Source organism: Barbus barbus (genome assembly GCF_936440315.1).
Source record: "Barbus barbus genome assembly, chromosome: 5".
Taxonomy (NCBI): Eukaryota; Metazoa; Chordata; class Actinopteri; order Cypriniformes; family Cyprinidae; genus Barbus; species Barbus barbus.
In genome coordinates, this window is record NC_136733.1 from 24,750,912 (window position 1) to 24,772,006 (window position 21,095).

General features: G+C 36.9%; 1 protein-coding gene across 9 annotated transcripts in view; it reads left to right on the forward strand.

Annotated features, from left to right (window-relative positions):
- Positions 1–301: 301 nt before the first annotated feature.
- The window catches only part of LOC306869629 (nuclear receptor corepressor 1-like), a 109,713-nt gene continuing 88,919 nt past the window's right edge, over positions 302–21,095 (forward strand). For all 9 annotated transcript variants that reach the window (XM_079416447.1, XM_079416451.1, XM_079416455.1 and 6 more), the window contains exons 1-2: positions 302–659; positions 6,697–6,904. In XM_079416447.1, coding sequence (XP_079272573.1) covers positions 6,797–6,904 — 108 coding nt within the window. In that variant the 5' untranslated portion in view covers positions 302–659; positions 6,697–6,796. The remainder of the gene's footprint in view (positions 660–6,696; positions 6,905–21,095) is intronic.

The following is a 21,095-nucleotide window of genomic DNA, read 5'->3' on the forward strand; positions in this document are numbered from 1 at the left end:
GGTTCCTACAGAGCGAATTGTTTACAGGAAAAAACAACTATGTTATTGTAGAGGACTTTAATATTATTTCTATTTCCAGTCTACATACCGCATATAATTTTGAAGTCCCAAAAATGTCACAATTGAAATCACAGATTTGATTAAATGATATTTAACGAATATATTAGTTGGAATAATTTAAAATGCGGAAGCATATGTAATACAATTATTAATACGGGAATCGGTTCTTTTCAAAAATTAGATTTTTAATAAAACATCTCTTTCTTGTATTTTTGGTATAACAGTAATATACGGAGATAGAGGTTTGGGTGGGGTGAAGGCCGCCTGTGGGGAGAGTTTGAACGTCACACCGGTTCATCCTGTTTGCTTGAGAAAAACTCTTTCACTTCGTCTCCTCAGGTGCACCAGAGCAGCACAAAATACAAGCCACCGGCCATTCAACAAGAAGAAACCGGTACACTTGTGACGCATGTTAATTTCTGGCGCAGAAACATATAACGTTAGAAAGCGACTTGAATTTATATCCACGACTCAGTGAGGACAAATAACTAGCCTGTGTTTGAACTGTGTGTGTCACAGCCGACGAATTACACTACCATACGTTTGAACCGCACAGACTCACCTTTCAGCGCTTATTGGGGTGTCTCTAAGGACATGAGGTGAGTGTATTATTTAATGTGAATATTTTGTCCGCTTTGTGGTGAATTACACGCAGGCTAGTGAGAGCTGAGCGCTTATGTTCAAGATGGCGACGTGGGTTTGAATGCGAAGGTGAAACATTCAGCTAACGGCTGTTTTCCTTAGACTCTTTCCTGTCTCATTCTGCACTATATATTAATTTAGATGCTCTCTTTTGCGGTTGATTTGCATCTCTGTGTAGCCGATGCATTTATGTTATCAGGTGGTTTCCGGTTAAATAGTTTTCCTCGTATGAACTAACAGTAGCTTCCTGGCTAATGCCATTAATGTGAGTTTATACCACAGCCTGGAGTTTACAGAAAATCATCACTAATAAAGTCTGATCTTTCACATAACACACAAGCTGCTACTTCTCATTCATTTGGTTTAACTTTCTAGTATGTATAATTTATTGCTTGAAATGAGAATAACAGTGTGCTGAATGTGAAACCTGCTGCATGTATGTGTCAGTTTTGCTGCCTGGAAATTACATAAAGTTTGGACTTGTGCTCCTATATGTTTCACAACTAACGACTGTTCATTGCAACATTGTCTGTTAGGGAGTAATGTTGTAAATATCAACCTTAAAGATGACACATGCTGATTACACATGGCATGCTTGGAAAAAAGTATCTGTTAGACAAATTTTTAATACATAACGTATATATTTAAATATTAATATATTGCCCTTCTTCCCCTTTCATTTTATCACCCCCTATACAGACCTAATGTATAAGAGCTAAATTTGTTTGCTCACACAGTGGGTTCATAATAGGACACATATATTAGAGGGAAAGTACCTTCCAGCATTTTAGTTCCGACCGCCAACCCCCCATGACCGGTTAGTGGAGTGTGAAAGATGTGAAATGTTCTCTGATGAGATTAACATGTTTTAGTCACTTTCCAACTTTTGTTGTTGGTCAGTGTCAACTTCTGGCATGTCTAAATGTCAATTAACGCACAGAAACCCAGTGAATAAATACAGTTTCAACACTTTTCAGACATGTTAATTAGGGTAGACTGCTAATTAAAGCAGACGTTCACAGTGAACATGTGCATAACTGCATAGGATAAAAAAGCTGACATGCTGTCATTCACACTTACAGCCCAGACTTTGTACTGTTCTGTTCAAGGTGACAGACCCAGGTTGATTTGCCTTCAGTGTGTAAAAATTCATAGATGACTTCCAGAGCAATGCTAGTTGGACGATTATAAAACACTTGACCCTGCAGAAGTACCCAGATTTGTTTGCGGCACCACTTGCAGCTTAATTAGGTTTACCATCAGGAGAGATACAGTGTCCCTGTAAAGAGTGCCAGGCCTGTTTTTTTTTTTTTTTTTTTCTCATTGCAGTTGGTTTTAATAAGCATTGGCTGTGCTGGCTGAGGGACAGTGGAGTGGAACACAGGACGTGTAACTGTTGTGCTGCCGTGTTTGTGGCCAAGCGTGGTACAGTAATGCTAGTGAGCAAGCAAGCACCGGAAAATACTCAGAGGCAAGCTGCCACGTTGACTCTGAGATTTGGAGGGGTTTCATTCCTATTGTAACTTTGAAGTATCCTCTCACTCACCTGTCTTGATAAAATTGTTATTGTTGTTTTAAATGATCTGATTATCATGTTCAAATGAGAGGGGTACACTTGGTGGCTTGTTTTGTTGCAGAGCAGTGGATGTAGGGCTGGGCGATATGGTCTAAGAAAAAAATCCCAGATTTCTTTACAAAAAATCCGATTTACAATTTAAATCGACCCCCCCCCCCCCCCCCCCCACTTAAAATCAATCTGCCGATGACAAAGAAATTGTTCAAAACAACTTTTAACTTCATTTTGTTTTGATTTTCATTGGCGCATTTCACGGACAAGAATCCATAAAATACATTATTAGACTGTTTTCCAAGGCTGCATGATATATTAAACCCATTTAAAAATCATAATTAAGCATAATTGTGAATTCACAAATGCTATGATTTAATTAAATAATTCTAAGCGATGCAGTACGTCGCATAGCGGCTCCGTTTACAGTAGTTCCACAGGAACTTACTTACGTGTGGAGCGTCTCAAACTCCATCTCTGCATGTTGTTGTGAGTTTGGGTTTATTATAGCGTTCATCTGGGAACGCAACATGTGCCATTTCATCACATTTCTAAGGTAAAGCATTTAGAAATCTACGCAAACACAGGCAAATACATCTCGGTTTCTAAATAAAAGCTATACATTATGTATTTTAACAGTTTTGTTCAATAAACTACATGATTTATTGCTTTTGATAATTTATTTGAACTAATTATTATTGCATCATTGCTATTATAATAGTATTGTAAGTCATTTTAAAAGCTATTGTTCACTTATATCTATTTTTATTACCACAAAATAATGTATTATAATTATAGGGCCCTATGAAATCCGTTTTATTCATTTTTTTCCATTTTCATTTTTCTATACTCTGTTTTAATGGTTAAATTAAATTTTATTAATCAAAAAACCTGTCTAATTAATTGAGTTTTAAAGTTTTATCTGTACCAAAGTCTGTTTTCCATTATTTTCTGGATTCTGTTTTCTGTTTTAATTCCGTTTTAATGGTTCCATTAAATTTTAATCAAAAGCATCTCCAATTAACTGATTTTATATATTTTTATTTATTTTATTTATTTTTTTCAGAAATACTGCACATTCACATTTTTCACCTAAATAAATTCTGGTAAATAATATTTCTGGTAAATACTCCTTAAAAAGTGTTTTTTGATTATAATTTTAGTATTAGTAGACTAGAACACTTGGATATGTTGTCATTCTTGCACTATAATACTGAACTTTGATTTCATTGATTTGGACTGAAATGGACACTTGCTGCTTGCACTCTATGTTGCACTTTACTTTTAAAAAAGGTTTTCATAGAAATTTGGATTTCATTTGGTTTAATAAAATATTCTTACGGAAAATTGTAAAATTAAGGGAAATTAATCGTTTAGATTAAGCAATTAATCGATAAATAAGTCGATAAGTTGTTAGTGGCAGCCCTAAATTATTTAGTCCCCTGCCTCTTTCTTACAATCGACTGCATGCAGATCTTCATATCTGCCTCCAGTACACTTTTTTTTTTCTTCTTCTTCAAGAAAAGATAATTTACACATTTTAATTGGAGAGGGGAATCATGATGTCACTATTCTCCTGATTTCAAATCCAGGTGTTTCGGACGGGTAAAAAAAGAATAATTCATTTTAACTTGCAGTATGTTTTTGAGTAACCTCTTATGTGTGCAAATATCAGGCATATTTAGATTCTCCATCTCATGACCCATTTAAAGGGATAGTTCACTCAAAAGTGCTGTTATTTAGCTCACCCTTATGTCGTTCTAAACTTGTATGACTTTCTTCTGTGGAACATAAGAGAAGATTTTTTTAAGAATATTGGACAGCATTAGCTTTTAATTGTATGGAGAAAAAACACAGATGTTTTGTTGAAGAAAGTAAGTTTTGTGATTAAAATTTAAATTTTGGGTGAACTATCCCTTTAAGATTGGCCAGCAGAGAGACTCTCTGGGAGAGTTTGCCATTTAATGCTGATCTATGTTGATCTTCCTCTTCCCTAATTTAATCTTGATCATCCAAACTCATCTCAGATCATTATTAAAGTTAATTTTTTACAGTAAGCTTCCCCAGCACAGATGAATGTGGATCTTCAGTATTACTTTTTTTTTTTTAAGAGTTTTGCCTTTGCTTGACACATCATGTCCAGAATGGAGGTTTAGTAGTGGTGTTGATGGGGCCAAATTATATCAGTGTGACGCATGTTTCTGACAAATCCTGGATTTTGCAGGATGTGGGAGTGTCATGCTTTCTGTCTGCTCTCCTGTGCTGAATTTGGTGAACACTGCTTCAGTGCTAGTTTAGTGCTATTCTCTTTGTGAATAGCTTTTGATTTAGCCTGAGACATATTTTGTGGGGAAGTGATGACATGGTTATATTTATGGCATGAATGGAAGCAATAAGATGGAGGTGCATGTTGTGAAGTGAAGTGACATTCAGCCAAGTATGGTGACCCATACTCGGAATTCGTGCTCTGCATTTAACCCATCCATCGTGCACACACACAGCAGTGAACACACACACACCGTGAACATACACCCGGAGCAGTGGGCAGCCATTTTATGCTGCAGCGCCCGGGGAGCAGTTGGGGGTTCGGTGCCTTGCTCAAGGGCACCTCAGTCGTGGTATTGAGGGTGGAGAGAGCGCTGGACATTCACTCCCCCCACCTACAATTCCTGCCGGCCGGAGAATCGAACCCGCAACCTTGGGATTACGAGTCCGACTCTCTAACCATTAGGCCACGACTTCCCTGTTGATGAAAGAATGACAAAAAGGTATAAAATTGAAGCGTGGACATATCAAATAACATATCAAACAATAGGTCTCCTGTATCTCCTCCTGATTAGGCCGTGTTCTTGCTCAGGCGTTAACAGATAAGCATTTGGAAGTGTGTATGGAAAATCCCATCTGCGCACACTCTGAATGGAGGAGCAGTCGACCCGCTCCATTCATGGAGATTCCTGCTGACTGATTTGGATATGCAAACAGACTCACGTGTAGGTTGATGGGACAGAGGTCTTGAGTGTGTATTGAAGCATGACCCGTGATCTCTGAAAGGCAAATAACTGCTCTTGACCTTTTGACCTGATATGAAAAGGTTTTCGCGAAACACTAAATTTATTTTGAGGATATACAAAAAATGCATTCTAGCTAATAGTTAAACAAAATGATAATATATGCACGTGTAGTTCAGTGTTTGCTCTGATGTTAATGCATTGCCTTGAAAAGATGAACAGAAGTTGGAATAGCCCAGCTGTTATTTGGTTTACAGGTTTTCGGTGAAAATGGAAAACTTGTGGATTGGGCTTCCAAAGTCTTCAGTGGTTTACTGTAGCATCTTCTGTTGTTGCATTTTGCTGGTACGTGTCGTGTGTCAGGAGAGGTGGATGCTGTCTAGTTGCAGATAGCACTGGCACTGAGCATAAGGTCAACAGGTGTGCTTTCACAAGACATTGCATCGAGAAACAGTACTAAGTCAGCAAAATGCTGTGCACATGTCCATGTTACCCTTAGATTGCATTTAGGGTTTAACATAAAAAGCATGAAAATGAGCCATCCTTTTGTCTCTGTGTCATTCAGTCTACTACATCCTCTCGTATTATGCTAATGACTTGAGAAATAATCGAGAACTAGATGACATTGTTTTAATGTTTTCATTAATATTTAAAGGTTCACTCAAAAATGAAAATGCTGCTCGTTCTCATGTTGTTCCAAACCTGTATGACTTTCGTTCTTCTGTGGATCATAAAAGAAGATATTTTGAGAAATGTTCATACAGTGCAAGTCAAAAACTGTTCTCCCAAAAATCATCTTATGTATTCCACAGAAGAAAGTCAGTCATATTGGTTTGAAATGACATGAGGTTTATAATATTAAAATTAGAGTACTTAATTATAATAATTTAATTGGTGTGTTAAGTAATTGATATAAAATATCGCTGTGAAATTTCACTGCTATTGTTATTGAGTACTGAAATTTGGTATAGTGATGACAGGTTCCATGAGTTGTGAAGTGAATTATTTTTTAGCCCAAAAATCATTAAAACACAACAGCAGAAAGGCAAAGTCATGGAGCATTGAGTCATTCTTGAAAAGACAGATGCCACATGACGCAGTCCTTTTCTTTGATGTGCTTTGTGTCGAAATATTAACATCTTTATATATCTCATGGGCTTGATAAGAATCAAATTGTCTTTTGTTACTTTTAGGAAACCAGAACTTTTCTGGAAAAACAAGCAGAACATTTGCATAGCAATCCTGTGAAACAAAGCATGTTTCGTCAATAGAAATGGCTGCCAATTGGTCTCACATTGTGATCTGAGACCTTTAAATACTTGCTTGGTCATGGAAAGAGTTTGCACCCAAGACTCCTTCAGAATGTTTGGCTCTTGAAATGTTCTGATGTTTCCTCCTCTTTCTCTCTCTCTTCCTCAGGTGGTTTAGCAGCACAATCATGCTGACGTTGAGCCTGTGATTGAGTAGCAGTGCTCCAGGCCCCGTCTGAGCCTACAGCACCCCACCAGACAGCTGCAGCATGTCTAGTTCAGGCTTTCCCCCCAGCCAGGGGTCCTTCAGCAGCGAGCAGAGCCGTTACCCACCTCACTCAGTGCAGTACCCTTTCAGCTCCACACACCACCCGCTGGTCAGTACCACACACCCCTACCTGCACCACACATTACAAACAAACCACATAACAAGAATGCTGCTAAAGTTCAACTGTGACTTTGCGGTTCCTGTGTCAGTCACCCTTTGAACTTAATTTTGTGTACAGATCCTGAACCACTAGACTTGAACCACCTATTCTTTGTAACAGAGCAGTCCTAAATACAGCTTCAAGCAGCCATTACACATCCTTAGTTTAACGAGAGTTGTTTTTTGTAAAGTTTATAAACAGGAAAAGGGCATAACATCCTCTGTTTAGCTTGAAATGTCAATACCTGGAGTAGGATGTTAATACCAACAACCCATGTGTTTTAAACCCACATTAGTTTTAGACATGCAGATATCCTACTGTCTCTTTTCCTCAGTTCTCATTTCCTCTCTAAAAGTGAGATGTATGAGACAAAAAGGTTAGTTACTTCACACAGCTTAACTCCTTTCTTCTAACAGCCAGACCAACCCACTTTATTGTTCACCTCTGTATAGCAAGTGCTGTGTCATGGAGCGTTCACGCATACAGAAGTTTTATTGCTAGAGCATTTCTACTGCTCAATGATCTCAAGTTATTAATGGGCCCACGACCTTTGAAAATATGACCTCAAATGGAATGCATTAATGGTGTCATGAGCAGTTCAGTCCACCTGTTGAGTTGAATCTGATTCAGACCCCACAGAATAGCTGTTTGTAATGCCTTATGTTACTTAATGTAGGGGTGTGCGACATGACGATTTTTTGATTGTGGACGATAGGGATGCGCGTTATACCGGTACTGGAAAAGTACCAGAATATATTATATTTCAAATGGTACGATATCATAATTTTGCTCAATTCGTTATTTCATACGCTGCAGTTACGAAAGTGCTTCCCAAATGGATCATCAAACAGATTAAACTCTATCAACGCACCCGAAATGAATAAATAAAGAGAACAGTAGAAGTGAAATATTACTTTGCATACAAAACAGATGACCGGTGAAGGAACTGACCTTACTGCACCTGTATGCAAGCGTTGCTATAAATCATGTGTTTCCACAGAGACAACTCATCAAACCTTTTTAGCACTTGTCGCTTGCTCATCCTGATCTTTTCAGAAAATTAAGAGATCGACAGGTGAGTGCATAATTCATAAATTCAGATTTAATTTGAACTTTTATTTACAACTGATCAGCGCTCATGCAGATGTGATACAGTAACAATGAAAGCTCAAACGTGCATGACACGCTAGAACCATTGAAGTTTTGGTCACGTAATACATGCACTTGCATTTCATACAATCGATTATTAATTGGATTTGAATTGAGCAAGAATTTTGCTATATTAATTTTAGTATCAATAATATGATTGTCGACCGCTAATATGAAGCAGCCAAGAGAGTGAGATTTATTTAATGCTTTTTCTTTGGCTGAGTCTGAAATCTGAAAACAATCTGAGAGAGAGAGAAATAATAACGTGATTTCTTTTTAAAAAACTTTGACTGTTAGAATAACACTTTACAATAAAGCAATATTTCTTGCATTAATTGCGCAACTTCAGTTGTATTTTTATTTTTTTCTTCAAACTCAAAATGTAACCTATGTTCCCGGTAGGTTTTTTTGTTACATTTTGAGATATTTTGTTTGCACTGAAAAGAAAAGAAGATTTGAATATATTTTCATCTTATTACTTCAGTTAGCCTTTTTTTTTTTTTCTCCAACATCAAAATGTAACCTATGCTCCCTTTTGGTTTTTTGTTAGTTTCATACAAAGGTATTAAGATGTTAATCTGTTTTTATTATTATTATTAATAAAAAAAATTAAATTCTCTTATCTTTTGAGGCTGGTTATTTGTCACCTATGGTATGGATTTAGTATCGATACCGAAGTATTACATTCTGGTATCGTACCGAAGCCAAAAAGTCTGCTTTTGGAAAAATATCGCAGTATCGTGATTCGTGCTACAGCGCGCATTCTATCAGCTGCAGTTCTTGTGCCTCTGTCTCGATATAATGTACAACACGACATACATTCACATCAAATGTTAACTCAGCAGTAGAGTTACACTCACAGGACACTGGACTTATGCGCAATCACAAAACTAGGCTACATTATTGGCATGTGCTTTAAAGCCTTACTGGTTAAACGTTTCATTCACGTGCTGTTCTGATGTGCGCTTTTTCTGAGCATGTACACCTGAAGCGCAAGCGCTAATAAAGCTTGTTAAACCATGCCTGAACTAAGTTATCTTTAGTGCTAATACGGTCAAAACACACAAGGTTTATGTATAGGCTCTGTTGATTATGTCTAAAGTGAAAGTAAACAGCTGAGAGAAAAATGGGTGTGTGCCTGTATATTAGATGCATTCAGGTCTTAAAGGGACAGTTCTGAACATGCTACCGACTGTCATGATATTTTGAAGAATGTGGGTAACCAAACAGTTGCTGGTCCTCATGAATTTGATGGTAGGAAAAATAAATTCTATGGAAGTCACTGTGGAGTGTGGACCACAGTTTGGTTTTCTACATTCTTCAAAATAACATTTATTTTCAGTAGAAGAAAGAAACTCATTCAGGTTTAAAACAACTTTTGAGTGAGTAAATGATGGTATAAAAATAAAACACTATTTTGTTTATTTATTTATGGGTGAATATTTTAACTAGTGTTAATAAAACTTCTTGACTGAAAAACTTTAATACAGTTGCTTTAATAGGAATTAGTATATAAAGTGTTTTATTTATATATTTGTTCATTCAATTTCTTGAATGCTCCTGCTAAACACACCTATTGTACCTGAAAATAAAGCACTGTTTTATTTGTTTATTATGTGTATTTGTGTATCTTTGTTCTCATTTTTTAATAACCGATAAAATGACAGATTTTTATCTTCGCTCACTTTGGCCTAAATATCCACCATTCTTTTTTATATTTTGTTGCCTTGAAAGGCTTTATCTGTATAATAGGGAAATTAGTTTGGCTGTAATGCTCAGACAACTTTCAAAATAGAAAAACCAACATGACAAAGAATCGTGATTCGTGATATGATATATTTGCCATATCGCCCACTCCTAACTTAATGTAACAATTTTTATTCTTAAAAATGATAAAAATATTAAACCTTTACGCAAAGGGATAGGCTAAACTAGAATTTCGTGCAAAACCTAAAGTTTGTATTATAATACACTACATGATTGTATAGATACAATGTATTCACAATATACAAATTAGGCTTTTAATGATATTCAAAAAAATTTAACTGCATTAAAATGTATAAAAACAGGGAAAGCATTAGGAAATTAGTATCTAAATAAAATTTAGATAAATTAAGAAAATTTTGTATCGAAGTTGTAAAATTATGTTTCCCCACAAAGATTAATGTTTCATCATATATCCCGCTCTGTGCTTTGAGAGGGTTGGCGGACACAGGCAGGACAGAGCCCATGTCTTGTCCTTATCGTCATATTTTCTTCTTGTATTCCAAAGCAATTGACACTTTGTAAATGTCTTCCACACAAGCTGGACATTTATAATGAAAGTTGCGCTGCTGGGGAAAATGGATCTGAATTATAAGCATGTTAATGCGCTATATCACAGAGATATGCAGCTGCATGTGATATGCAGAAAAAATAGATATTAATAATTTGTTCCCAGAACTTGTAAATTCATTCCTACAATGTATTAATTCATTGCCATGTTTCTTAAATTTGCTCCCTTGAAAATTAAAACTAAGAAATGAATTAGTACAACTAAATTTAATTAAACTGAGGGAACAAATCAATATCATGTCCACAGCTTTGTACAAATACACTTGATGCGTCTTACCTTGTCTAACAAGCACAAACTGTGACAATATTGAGTTTGATGAGATAAAGACTGAAACCTGTGAGATAAAATATTTCTATAAAATAGCCTCTGCGCAGTGTGACCAGTAATATCTAATTTGTCAACAAATCACTTGCGTCATTTACCAAATAAAATAAAAAATTTGACTCGCAGTGCTTTCTGTAACAGCCTGCAAAACAGAACGCAAAGCCGCTTATGGTTTAAGTTTATGGACTCGCGTACCTTTCTCTGCATGAATTCATAATGTAACATTTGGCTGATAACCAATTCTTTCTTTTGTAAACAAAGCTTTGTACTTCTCTAGTGCCCTAATAATTGTCAAAAACATTAATATGTGCCAATATGGGTTTTGCTGTACCACCGTGGAGGTGCTCCACCAGCGCCGTTGTCATGCTAACTAGCACAGTCCTAATTAAAGGGCATTAATGAATTTAATATGACAATTTAAGCAATCTTATTGGATTTTTACTTTTTTTAGCCAGTGAAATTGTTTTGGGGTGACTTGATTTAGTAGACAGAACGATCTGTTCATGGCATCAGTAAACTGCAAAACAGTGATTTTTATATTTAGCTTTTCCTTTGTCTTTTCTTACAGTCAACAATAGTGTCTCTCAGGAGATAATGATCAAGTTTTCTCCTGTATCTTCACTCCTATTGGTAGTGGTTGCATCATGTTACTACTAATTGGCATAAAAGTGAATGCATTGCCAACTATCTCTGCTGCCCATGTCTCTGGAAATTGTCAGCTCTCATTGATATTGAGTGACGGGTGATGCTGCATGTGTGTATGCCCCTCTATGCTTATTTTCTTTCTTTTTTTCTTCCTCAACATCCCTTTCTGTCTCAAATGAAAGGAGGCCAGAAATGGCTGGGCCTCAACATTATAAATCAATTTGGTTATCACTGTAGAGAAGCAGAAATAAACAAACCCCAGCTGTTCTCTCTCTTCTCTGTGCTTTTTCTCTTAATTCACATTACTCAACTATTTACACATTTCCTGTTTGCAGACATGGACATGGACATGGCCATGTTTGTTCTGGGGTTGTTAACAGTTTAGAAGCGTCACTAACACAGGTGGTCATGAAGTGTGAGTGGCTTCTAGAGGAAATCTGATGAAGTCTGAGGAAGTCTGTCTATTTCAGTGAGGTGACCTCATACCAACAGATCTTACAGTAATCCTGCTGTACCACAGCCAACTCAGACAACTGTGATCGCGTTGTCACCATTTAGCCATACAAAACCGTGCCTCAATATTCATCTTACAACACGAAACTCTGGGCATGTTTTTCTAAATGAGTGCTCTCTAAAACTTAAAATCACTAAAATAACTTTAAATTAAATTTAGTTTTCATTAATTGAACAGACCTAAAATTCAACATTGTGAATCATGAAAAAGACAGACAACCTTGATCCGAGTCATTTGAAGTTATTAGCTAATTTTTTCAAAGATATGCTTGAACTGAGATTAGTCATTGTTCATTGTCTCAATTGTAGGAGCTGTGCACAGCAGTGTCATTGATAATGACTTGAATTACAGAGATCGACCGACATATCGATTTACCGATATTTTTCCCAATATGTAAGCATTTTTCCATAATCGGATATCGGTTTTGTAATATCGGATTCACCGATAAACACCGCCGTCTTGTGGACGTTTTGAGAATTGCGCGCAGGATCACAATTGCAGCGCATCTGAGGGGAGCAACAACAATGGCGTGCAGGTACTTGATTTGCTGTAGTTAAACTATTACACTATTATAAACTATGTAATATTACAGTCATTAATGCACACATTAGATGTATTACACAAATGCCTGATATATAGTTTATGCAACTTGGCTCTAAGAAATATGATAAATAAGATACTCTGTCAAGCCCTGTCCCTATAACATACCTGCAAACTTGTCGCTTTTCGGCGACAATCGCCGCTTTTATTGACAATTGGGTCATTCACGTGAATCGTGTAGAACCGGAGAGTTTTTTTTGGGGGGGGGGGGGGGTCTTGCGTTAATTGACATCTGGGCCGATCGGAATCTCTACTGAGCTCGCGCCTGTCAAGAGAGGGAGGTGGGGGTGGGCTTGCGTGCCATGTAGGCCATTATTGGACAATTCTTATAAATGACATTTTTTCTGGACCAATCGGAATCTCAGCACTTGGTTCAGGATCTTGAAACACACTGCCATCTGTGTTCGCGCCTGTCAAGAGACACCTGATCTAATGTGGAAACTCTGATATTTGTTTGCTTAAGTCAAATAACGTCAGCTAAGTTAGCGGTTTTTTTTCATACAGTTAGCCTATGCTTCGAGCAAAATGCTTAATAGCAAGCAATACAAGCGGATCCAATGCTGGAATTTCCGTTAGCAAGATAGCAAATTTTCTAGCCATCTAACATTGTTAGCTAGTTTTAATGTTAATTCCTGCATTGTCTGACCGTCTTGCTAACTAAAGTTAACCATTTAGCTTGCTACGTAAGTATATAGTATTTCAGATAGCCAACTTAGGTTGCAACCTTATCATTAGCCCCTAACTTAAGCCAGGTGCTCTGCCCTGAGTTCTGGCTACTACTCCAATTCTGAGCTACCCTGATTAACGACACGTTATGGAGGTTGTCGTGTGCGCAGCAGTCATTCAAGTCAGCTGGATGTAGCCCTACTTTTAAAGCGTTTTTGATGTGTTGATGTGGGTAGATGTGACTGTTTAGACAACAGCTGATGCGAGAGTAATACAGTGTAACAAAGCAATTTGACGTCTTGTTGCATTGGATGCGCCGCATTACTTGTAAACAATGTCTATTTAGAATCTGGCGAACGTGCAAGGCTAATGCGTTCACAGTGTAGGCGTCGCCCATTTGCCCCCCCCAACACTGTCACCTTTTTTTCTCTGAGTTTGCAGGTCTGCTATAAAGATATAACTTTGCCTGAAATAACACAGCCATGAATCAGCGCATGTTGGAAATAAAAGCGCTGAATTGAATTCTCTCTCTGTGGTCTATTAGTCTCGTGAAGTCGGAGTCACGTAGATAATCCGTCAAGTCCTCTCTAAATAAAGACGTAACTGCATGAATGGGGTTGTCACAATGACACAATGATTTTCCCGTTGACCATGCCCCTTTTCTTCTGTCATATATAACAGCATGTGTTTATAGGCAGCTGTCCCTTTAAGACCGAATGCAGGGATCCAATATAATGATACACATGCTATTTCTTTCTAACTTGTTTTCGTTCACTGAAGATGAGTGACTGCGTTATCGAGAATGATTGTTGAGACATCCATTTTCACATAATTCTGTATGTATGCGTCTGTTCAAACACAAGGAAATGCGAATGAAGAATGAACTCGGTGTTCGCGCGCGCTTAAAAGTGCACAGGCGCCGTGTCCGGCAGCTGTGGCCACAGAAATCAGCACACGGACAGTGAAATAAGTTCTATTCGCCTCGTCTTGCGCTGGAATGGCTTAAAATCACTTGAATGTGTAAATTGGCAAGATAAAACACATACAAATGATAAACGTTCACTCTATGATGGTTCATTTTTGCAATTAGTCTGTTAATCACATGCGAACCGAACCTTGAGGTCTGGTCCGTACGGACCACGGATCAACTGCGATCAGTTTCACAACTACTGTGTAATGTTGGAGGTTGAATCGAATCGTTACACATAACGTACACAACTACTATGATTACACTTAAGTTTGCGCTGTATTATACTCACCTTTTAATAATTAGTGTGTGACTAACGTCTCCTCCACTATAAATTACCAGACTGTAAATGAATTGAGTGACGTCACTGAAAAGCTGCAGCCGTTGCGGGGATGATTTTTGGTGTGGCGGGCCGCCACGGCAGAATGAATGTAGCGGAAACACTGTTAGTGTTGCTGCTAAAGCTTTTTATAAATAAAATGTTTTTTATTGTTGTGAAACGAAGATTAAATTTAACATGACAGGGCTCTAGACTGCGACCAAAATGGTAATTTTTTGCAAGTTAAAATTTGACGTGGTCGCATACAAGTGCCTGGTCTGCGCTGCTCCAAAGCGTCTGCTTCATATAGTGCGCGCTGCCAGCTGCAGCACATTATAGCAGGAGTCAGATTTCACTGATCACGTGAAGAGAGGTGCTTTCAGCGCGAGCGCTTCATGGGTAGAGCCTGGTTTATACTCGCCGTGTCAGCACGAGCGCGAAGGTGTGCGTCGCGGATGGAGCGCAACGGAGGATTTTCCGACTAAAACTAAAGTAAAAGACCGCTTCTTAAACCAGAGAAGGTGAACATGGTGGTATTCTTGTAGAAAAAAAACATGCAAGTCCTGTCAGCTACAGCCAGTTTAGTTTTACTTTTCTTTTTGTTTTCGTTTTGAGAAGCTTGTTATCTTTGCTGTTTACCTCATGTTATGCTATGGAGGCTTTCCTTAATTTAAAAAAATAAATAAATAAATAATTTGCTTCCTCAGAGTTTGCTAAACATTCTGTAATATACTCGGTATATAGTACAGCATGTGATGTGTCCTGTGCCATGCCTTGCCTTATTCGTTTTTGTTAATAAATGTTATGTAAGCTAGTTTGTCATTGTCAACGTACTGTTTTATTGTTGTTGTGCTTTTTAATTAAGAATAACAATGAATCCATATTTTGTTTTAGTCTTACATGAAAGGTGTATAGATATAAGCAAAACAGACAAATTATCTTTTCTTGCAAAATGTGACACCAAGATCACAAATTTGAAAGTGAAAGTTCAAAAAAAAAGGAATTCCTGTTCACAAAATTTAAAATCACAAATAATACAGATGAAAAAGAACGAGTTAAATGTTGAACACTTTCGTTACCATATAACTATAAACTATGATAAAAGTTCATCAGCATGCATTGATTAATCAAATGTTCAAATGTGCAAAATCAAAAAACTAATTGCAACCAAATTATGTGCTCGTGCGACCAACTGAGAAAGTTAGTCGCAAAAGTGAGATCAGTGGGAAGAATGAGTCTAGAGCTCTACATGAAAGACTGCTAATTCGCAAAACATTTTTTGTTAAGATGACTGAAAGGAGGAAAAACCAAAGTGAAGTATAGACTTGCTTCATGCAGTCATTTATTTACTTTATAACAGTAAATAAATATCGGTTATCAGGCACATAAACATGCAAATAATTGGTATCGTTTATAAAAAAAAAATCAATATCGGTCGATCACTACTTTTAACTCACTACTGCTTTACCTTTGGTTTGTGACTAAAGCCCAAAGTGTTCTTTAGTTTGCAGCCTTTCAAAGTATACTCCATTTGATAGTGTCCGCGAATGCAGGCAGTCGATACATGTGCTTTAGAAAGATTCATCTTTGTTCAGCGTCTGCTCTATTTTTCTCCAGAAGTCATGACCGATAAAAATGCCTCTGTTCTATTTAAACTGAAGTTGCTGCTATCTCATAAAACACTCACACAAGCCATGTCGATGCATGCGTCTGTTGTTGTTTCAGTCTTTGCTATTTTGTTGTTCTGTCTCTTTAGTTTTGCTTTTCTAATGTGAAATGACATCTGGGGCCAGTGTTGCCACCTTGTGGAACAACTGATCAGTGCAAAACCAAGTCAATGCGCATGTGCGACTTGCTCAAACACGATATGCGCGGTAACAAAAATTCTATTCTGGTGATGAAATTTGATAGTTTCCGAAAATGCCCACTTGCATTATTCTGTGTGCTTAAGAGCTGTTTGCAGCATGGGGTTTACCAAACTCAAACACACTGTATAAAAGACATTTTGTCTAACTGATAGTTGTTGTCATTCTGTTTTGCATGATAGATGTTAAACGCCAAACGTGTCAAAAGCGGAACAAAATAGCGGTACTCGTTTGAATTGCGCACCACAATGACCTTATATCCACTCGACTCAAAAGAAATCCAGTAAGAAGCACTCAAGTTCAGCGTAGCGTTCTCCAGTACGAATAACGTCTCTTTAATTTAAACTAGTTTAAAGCCAAATAAATCGGAGCTGTTATTCTCACCAACACTGATGCAGAAACAGTGCAACAACGATCCAGTTAGAAGACGTTTCAATCTGCAAATCACCCACATTTACCATAGTTTTACTGTAGTAACACTAACGGTAACGATACGTTGGCAGAAAAGTAGAAAATTCATATTGAGTGTTATTAGATTATTAATATACTAAATATATTAAAGGAGTAATGGAATATAATTACATTATTTAGTTAATTATTTTATCAGTTGATGTGGATTTGTAATTGACTGAATGTCTTTAGGCTATTGTTTTTCAATGCAAACATCATAGAAACCATATAGTTAGGCTACATTTTTATCATGGTAATGAGGTGCTGCACTTTTGGTTATGTATAAAAGATGAGGCTGTTACAGTTTTCACAATGGTACTGTCAAATGTACATCAGCTCCTGCTACTCTGAACTCAAGCTCCTGTTCTAATGTGCATTTCAGTGCTACCAAATCAGGTGCTGGTGTCACTGCTTTCGAATGTTAGTCTGGAGCCCTGATAATATAAATTGTACTGTAAAATGTTACTGTAATTTGAAATTAGTTTAATTTGTAATATAATTGTAAATTAAATTGTTAATTTGTCGGTTTAATTGTAAATGAAATATATAGCTTTAGTAAACCATTTTTTTTCTTTTTTCGTTTAGTTTTAGTATAACATTATTATACAATGCATAATTTTCTTTTTTGTTTGTTTAAAGAAGAAACCAAACCAATGTATAGTTGACATTTGAGGCTCAATGCTATAGAAAAGCAATAAAAGTTCAGGAAGTGTATTCAGCCTTCTTTTCTATATATTTATATTTTATATAAAAATATGGCATGCAGCTTCAAACAATGGCATAAATCTGTTAAAAAATAATCGTTATTAATAATCGCAATTACAATCTCAATGGAATAATCGACAATTATAATTTTTGTCATAATCGTGCAGCCCTAAATATAATATAACAAATACCAGTTTGCGTTATCAAGCTGCATGATGGACTGTTTTTGCTGTTTTAATAACTGGAAGCCGAAAGCCACAAGTTACAAATGGCTGTGTTTGCTCTTATGTTAATTTTGTTTTCCTAAGAGTTTTAGCATGACAACTTTAAGCACCACCACTATGGCTATGAACACATTTTACTCATTTCCAAGCCTTTGGTTAATGTCTATAGATTTCAAATAATAATAATTTTATTCAACAAGGATACATTAAATTGATAAAAGGTTACATGATTTCCATTAAATTATTAAGCAGCACAGCTGTTTGATATTGATAATAAAAAGAAATTAATATATTTTGAGGACCAAATCATAATTTTAGCATCATTTGAGACTTAAGACTGCTGAAAATTTAGCTTTGCAATCAAAGGAATAAATTATTAATATTAAAATAAAAATGTGTTATAATTTTAAAGGGGACCTATTATGCAAAAATCACTTTTATAAGGTGCTTGAACACAGTTGTGTGGCCGCAGTGTGTGAAAACAACCAGACTATAATGGTAAAAATCCACCCCCTAATTTTTTAATAATTTAAAAAAAGTCATAAATAGTCTCTCAGAATGAGCTGTTTCAGATTTTCCCTCTGTTCACGTCACAGAAGGGGAAAACTCCCGCCCATTTGTGATGCTGCACTATAGACACAGCCCTGAGTGAGAAGCAGCAGTCTGACTCCGCCGTTACTGATTACTTGCTGTAGCTGCTGGAGATATACAATGTCAGCGCCAAAGACGCATTTCAAGTGTTGTGTGTTGGGATGCGCCAAAGAACATAGGAGTCTCCATAGACTCCGTCCATCTGAGCCGCTGAGGACACTGTGGTCAAGTTTCATTGTCTAAGGAAATGTTGCGGAAAAAAACGGTAAAATCCCCAATATGTGTAGGGATCAAAATCAACGCTTCGTGTGTGAACGTCAGCTCCAGGCAAAGTAAGTATCACGCGTTTGTTTTCCAAATTGCCTTTCTGAAAGAGCTTCTTGGCACTCTGTAAGGCTATTGATGCTAACAGCTACCATCGTCTCTGCCTGTTTTCACTGCTGCTGCCCATGAATGATGGTGAATAGGAATGTGGTAGTTAAAAGTTGCATATTAAAGCAATGTCGATCGCTTCAGTTTGTTGAGCTCATAATCACGAGTGGGACTTATAAAGTTGGTGATAGCATGCCATGCACCATGAGACCAGCTATGTTGTTATTTTTAGCGCGCTGTGCTCCCTGTCTGTGTAATTCACAAACGTGAATTTATTATGCACAGTACAATCAGATGACTGACTTTTAAACAGAGGACGTTTTCTGTAACAGGCTTGTACTAATCGTGGAATGTTTATTTTCAAAGGCTAGCGCTGCTATTGCCGGAGCTTGAGATCTTGAAGCTACGCCCTCTTCTCCGGGAGCACCAGTACATTTGCATTAAAGCAACATACTCAAATACAGCGCGTTTTTGCTCATACCCTAAAAGTGGCAATTTTAACAAGCTATAAAAAATGATCTGTGGGGTATTTTGAGCTAAAACTTCACACACACACACACACTGGGGATATCAGAGACTTATTTTACATGTTGTAAAAAGGAGCATAATAGGTTCCCTTTAAGTTATAATAGTATTTCACGCTATTACTGTTTTAACTGTTTTTTTGGTCAAATAAATGCAGTCTTGATGAGTGTAAGAGACTTGTTTAAATTTTTTTTAACAAAACCCAAACTTTTGAATGGTAGTGTATTTCTGAGAAATGTATCTGATTAAGTGTACGATTGACAATATCCCTGTACATGACCATGGCCAGCCCAATTTAAACAGGAATTCCTTAACTATATATTCATTCTAAGAACCCGTGACTGGTGAGTTTTGAATGTAAAATTTGCACTGAATAATTGTGATGCAGGAGCGCTATAACACTTGATGGTAGTGGTCGACCGATATATCGGCTGGAATTTGGCATTTTTTGATAAGTTTTTCTGTTTGACCTATGCGTTCGAGCCGGAACTTTTATTTTGACGGCATACCGGACTTTGACGGCTCTGAGAGCGGCAGTGCCTGAGCACACAGTGCTCACATTCTCCGCTGTCGTCGTAAACAGTTCTGTCTATACGGATAGTAGTCTGTCATATAATCAGATAGAACTGTTAAACGAAGGAATTAAATGTATGCAAAAAGTAATATAATGATTGCTTTTATATTATTAGTAACAGAAAGGCAAACATAGAGGTGTGCAATATGACGACTTTTGATCGTGGATGATAAAAATGTCTCCACGATCTGCTTTTGAAGAAATATCATAGTATCGTGCTACAGCACACATTGTCAAATACAGTTCTGGCGCCGCCGTCTCTATATACTGTACAACACCACATACAGCAGTAGAGTTACTCTGACAGGACACTGCACTTATTCGCGATCGCAAAAGTACATTATTTGCACACAAGCCTTGCCTGTTAAATGTTTAAATCAGGCGCTGGTCTGATGTGCGCTTTTTCTGAGCGGATACACCTGAAGCACGCGCACTAAAAAGCCTGTCTAACAGCGCCTGATTACTCAACTAACTTATCTTTTGCGCTAATACGGTCAAAACACACAAGGTTTACATACAGACTCAGTTGGTTATCTCTAAAATGAAAGTAAATGGTTGAGAGAGAAACGGAGGCGTGTCTGTATATTAGATGCGTGCAGCTCTTAAAGGGACAGGACACTAAACATGCTGTCGACTGTCATTGTGGTTCACCCTAAAATTTAATTTCTGTCATTATTTACTCACTCACATGTTGTCCCAAACCTCTATTAATTTCTTGTGCTGAACCCAAAATAAGATATTTTGAACATTGAGGGTAACCAAACAGTTGCTGGTCCACATTGAATTTGATGGTAGGAAAGAAAAATCCTATGGAAGTCACTGCGGACCAGCAACTGTTTGGTTTTCCTCCTCCTTCAAAATAGCATTTATGTTCAGCAGAAGAAAGAAACTCATTCAGGTTTAAAACAACTTTTGAGTAAATGATGGTATAAAAATAAAACATTATGACAGAATTGACAGACAGATGACAGAATATTTATTTTTGGGGGAACTATTCATTTAACGTTAACAAAACGCAAAGAGAAAAATCATTCACTATTCTTGACTGAAAAACTTTAATACGGTTGCTTTAGGAATCAGTCTATGTAGTGTTTTATTTTTATATTTGTTCATTTAATTTCATTGAATGCTCCTGCTAAATACACCTATTGTACCTGAAAATAAAGCACTGTTTGTTTTATTTGTATATTATGTGTATTTGTAATGTGTATCTTTGTTCTTATTTTTTAATAAGAAAGATAAAATAATGACGATTTTATTTTCGTTCCACCTTGGCCTAAATATCTGCCATGTGTTTTTTTTTTACCTTGCAAGG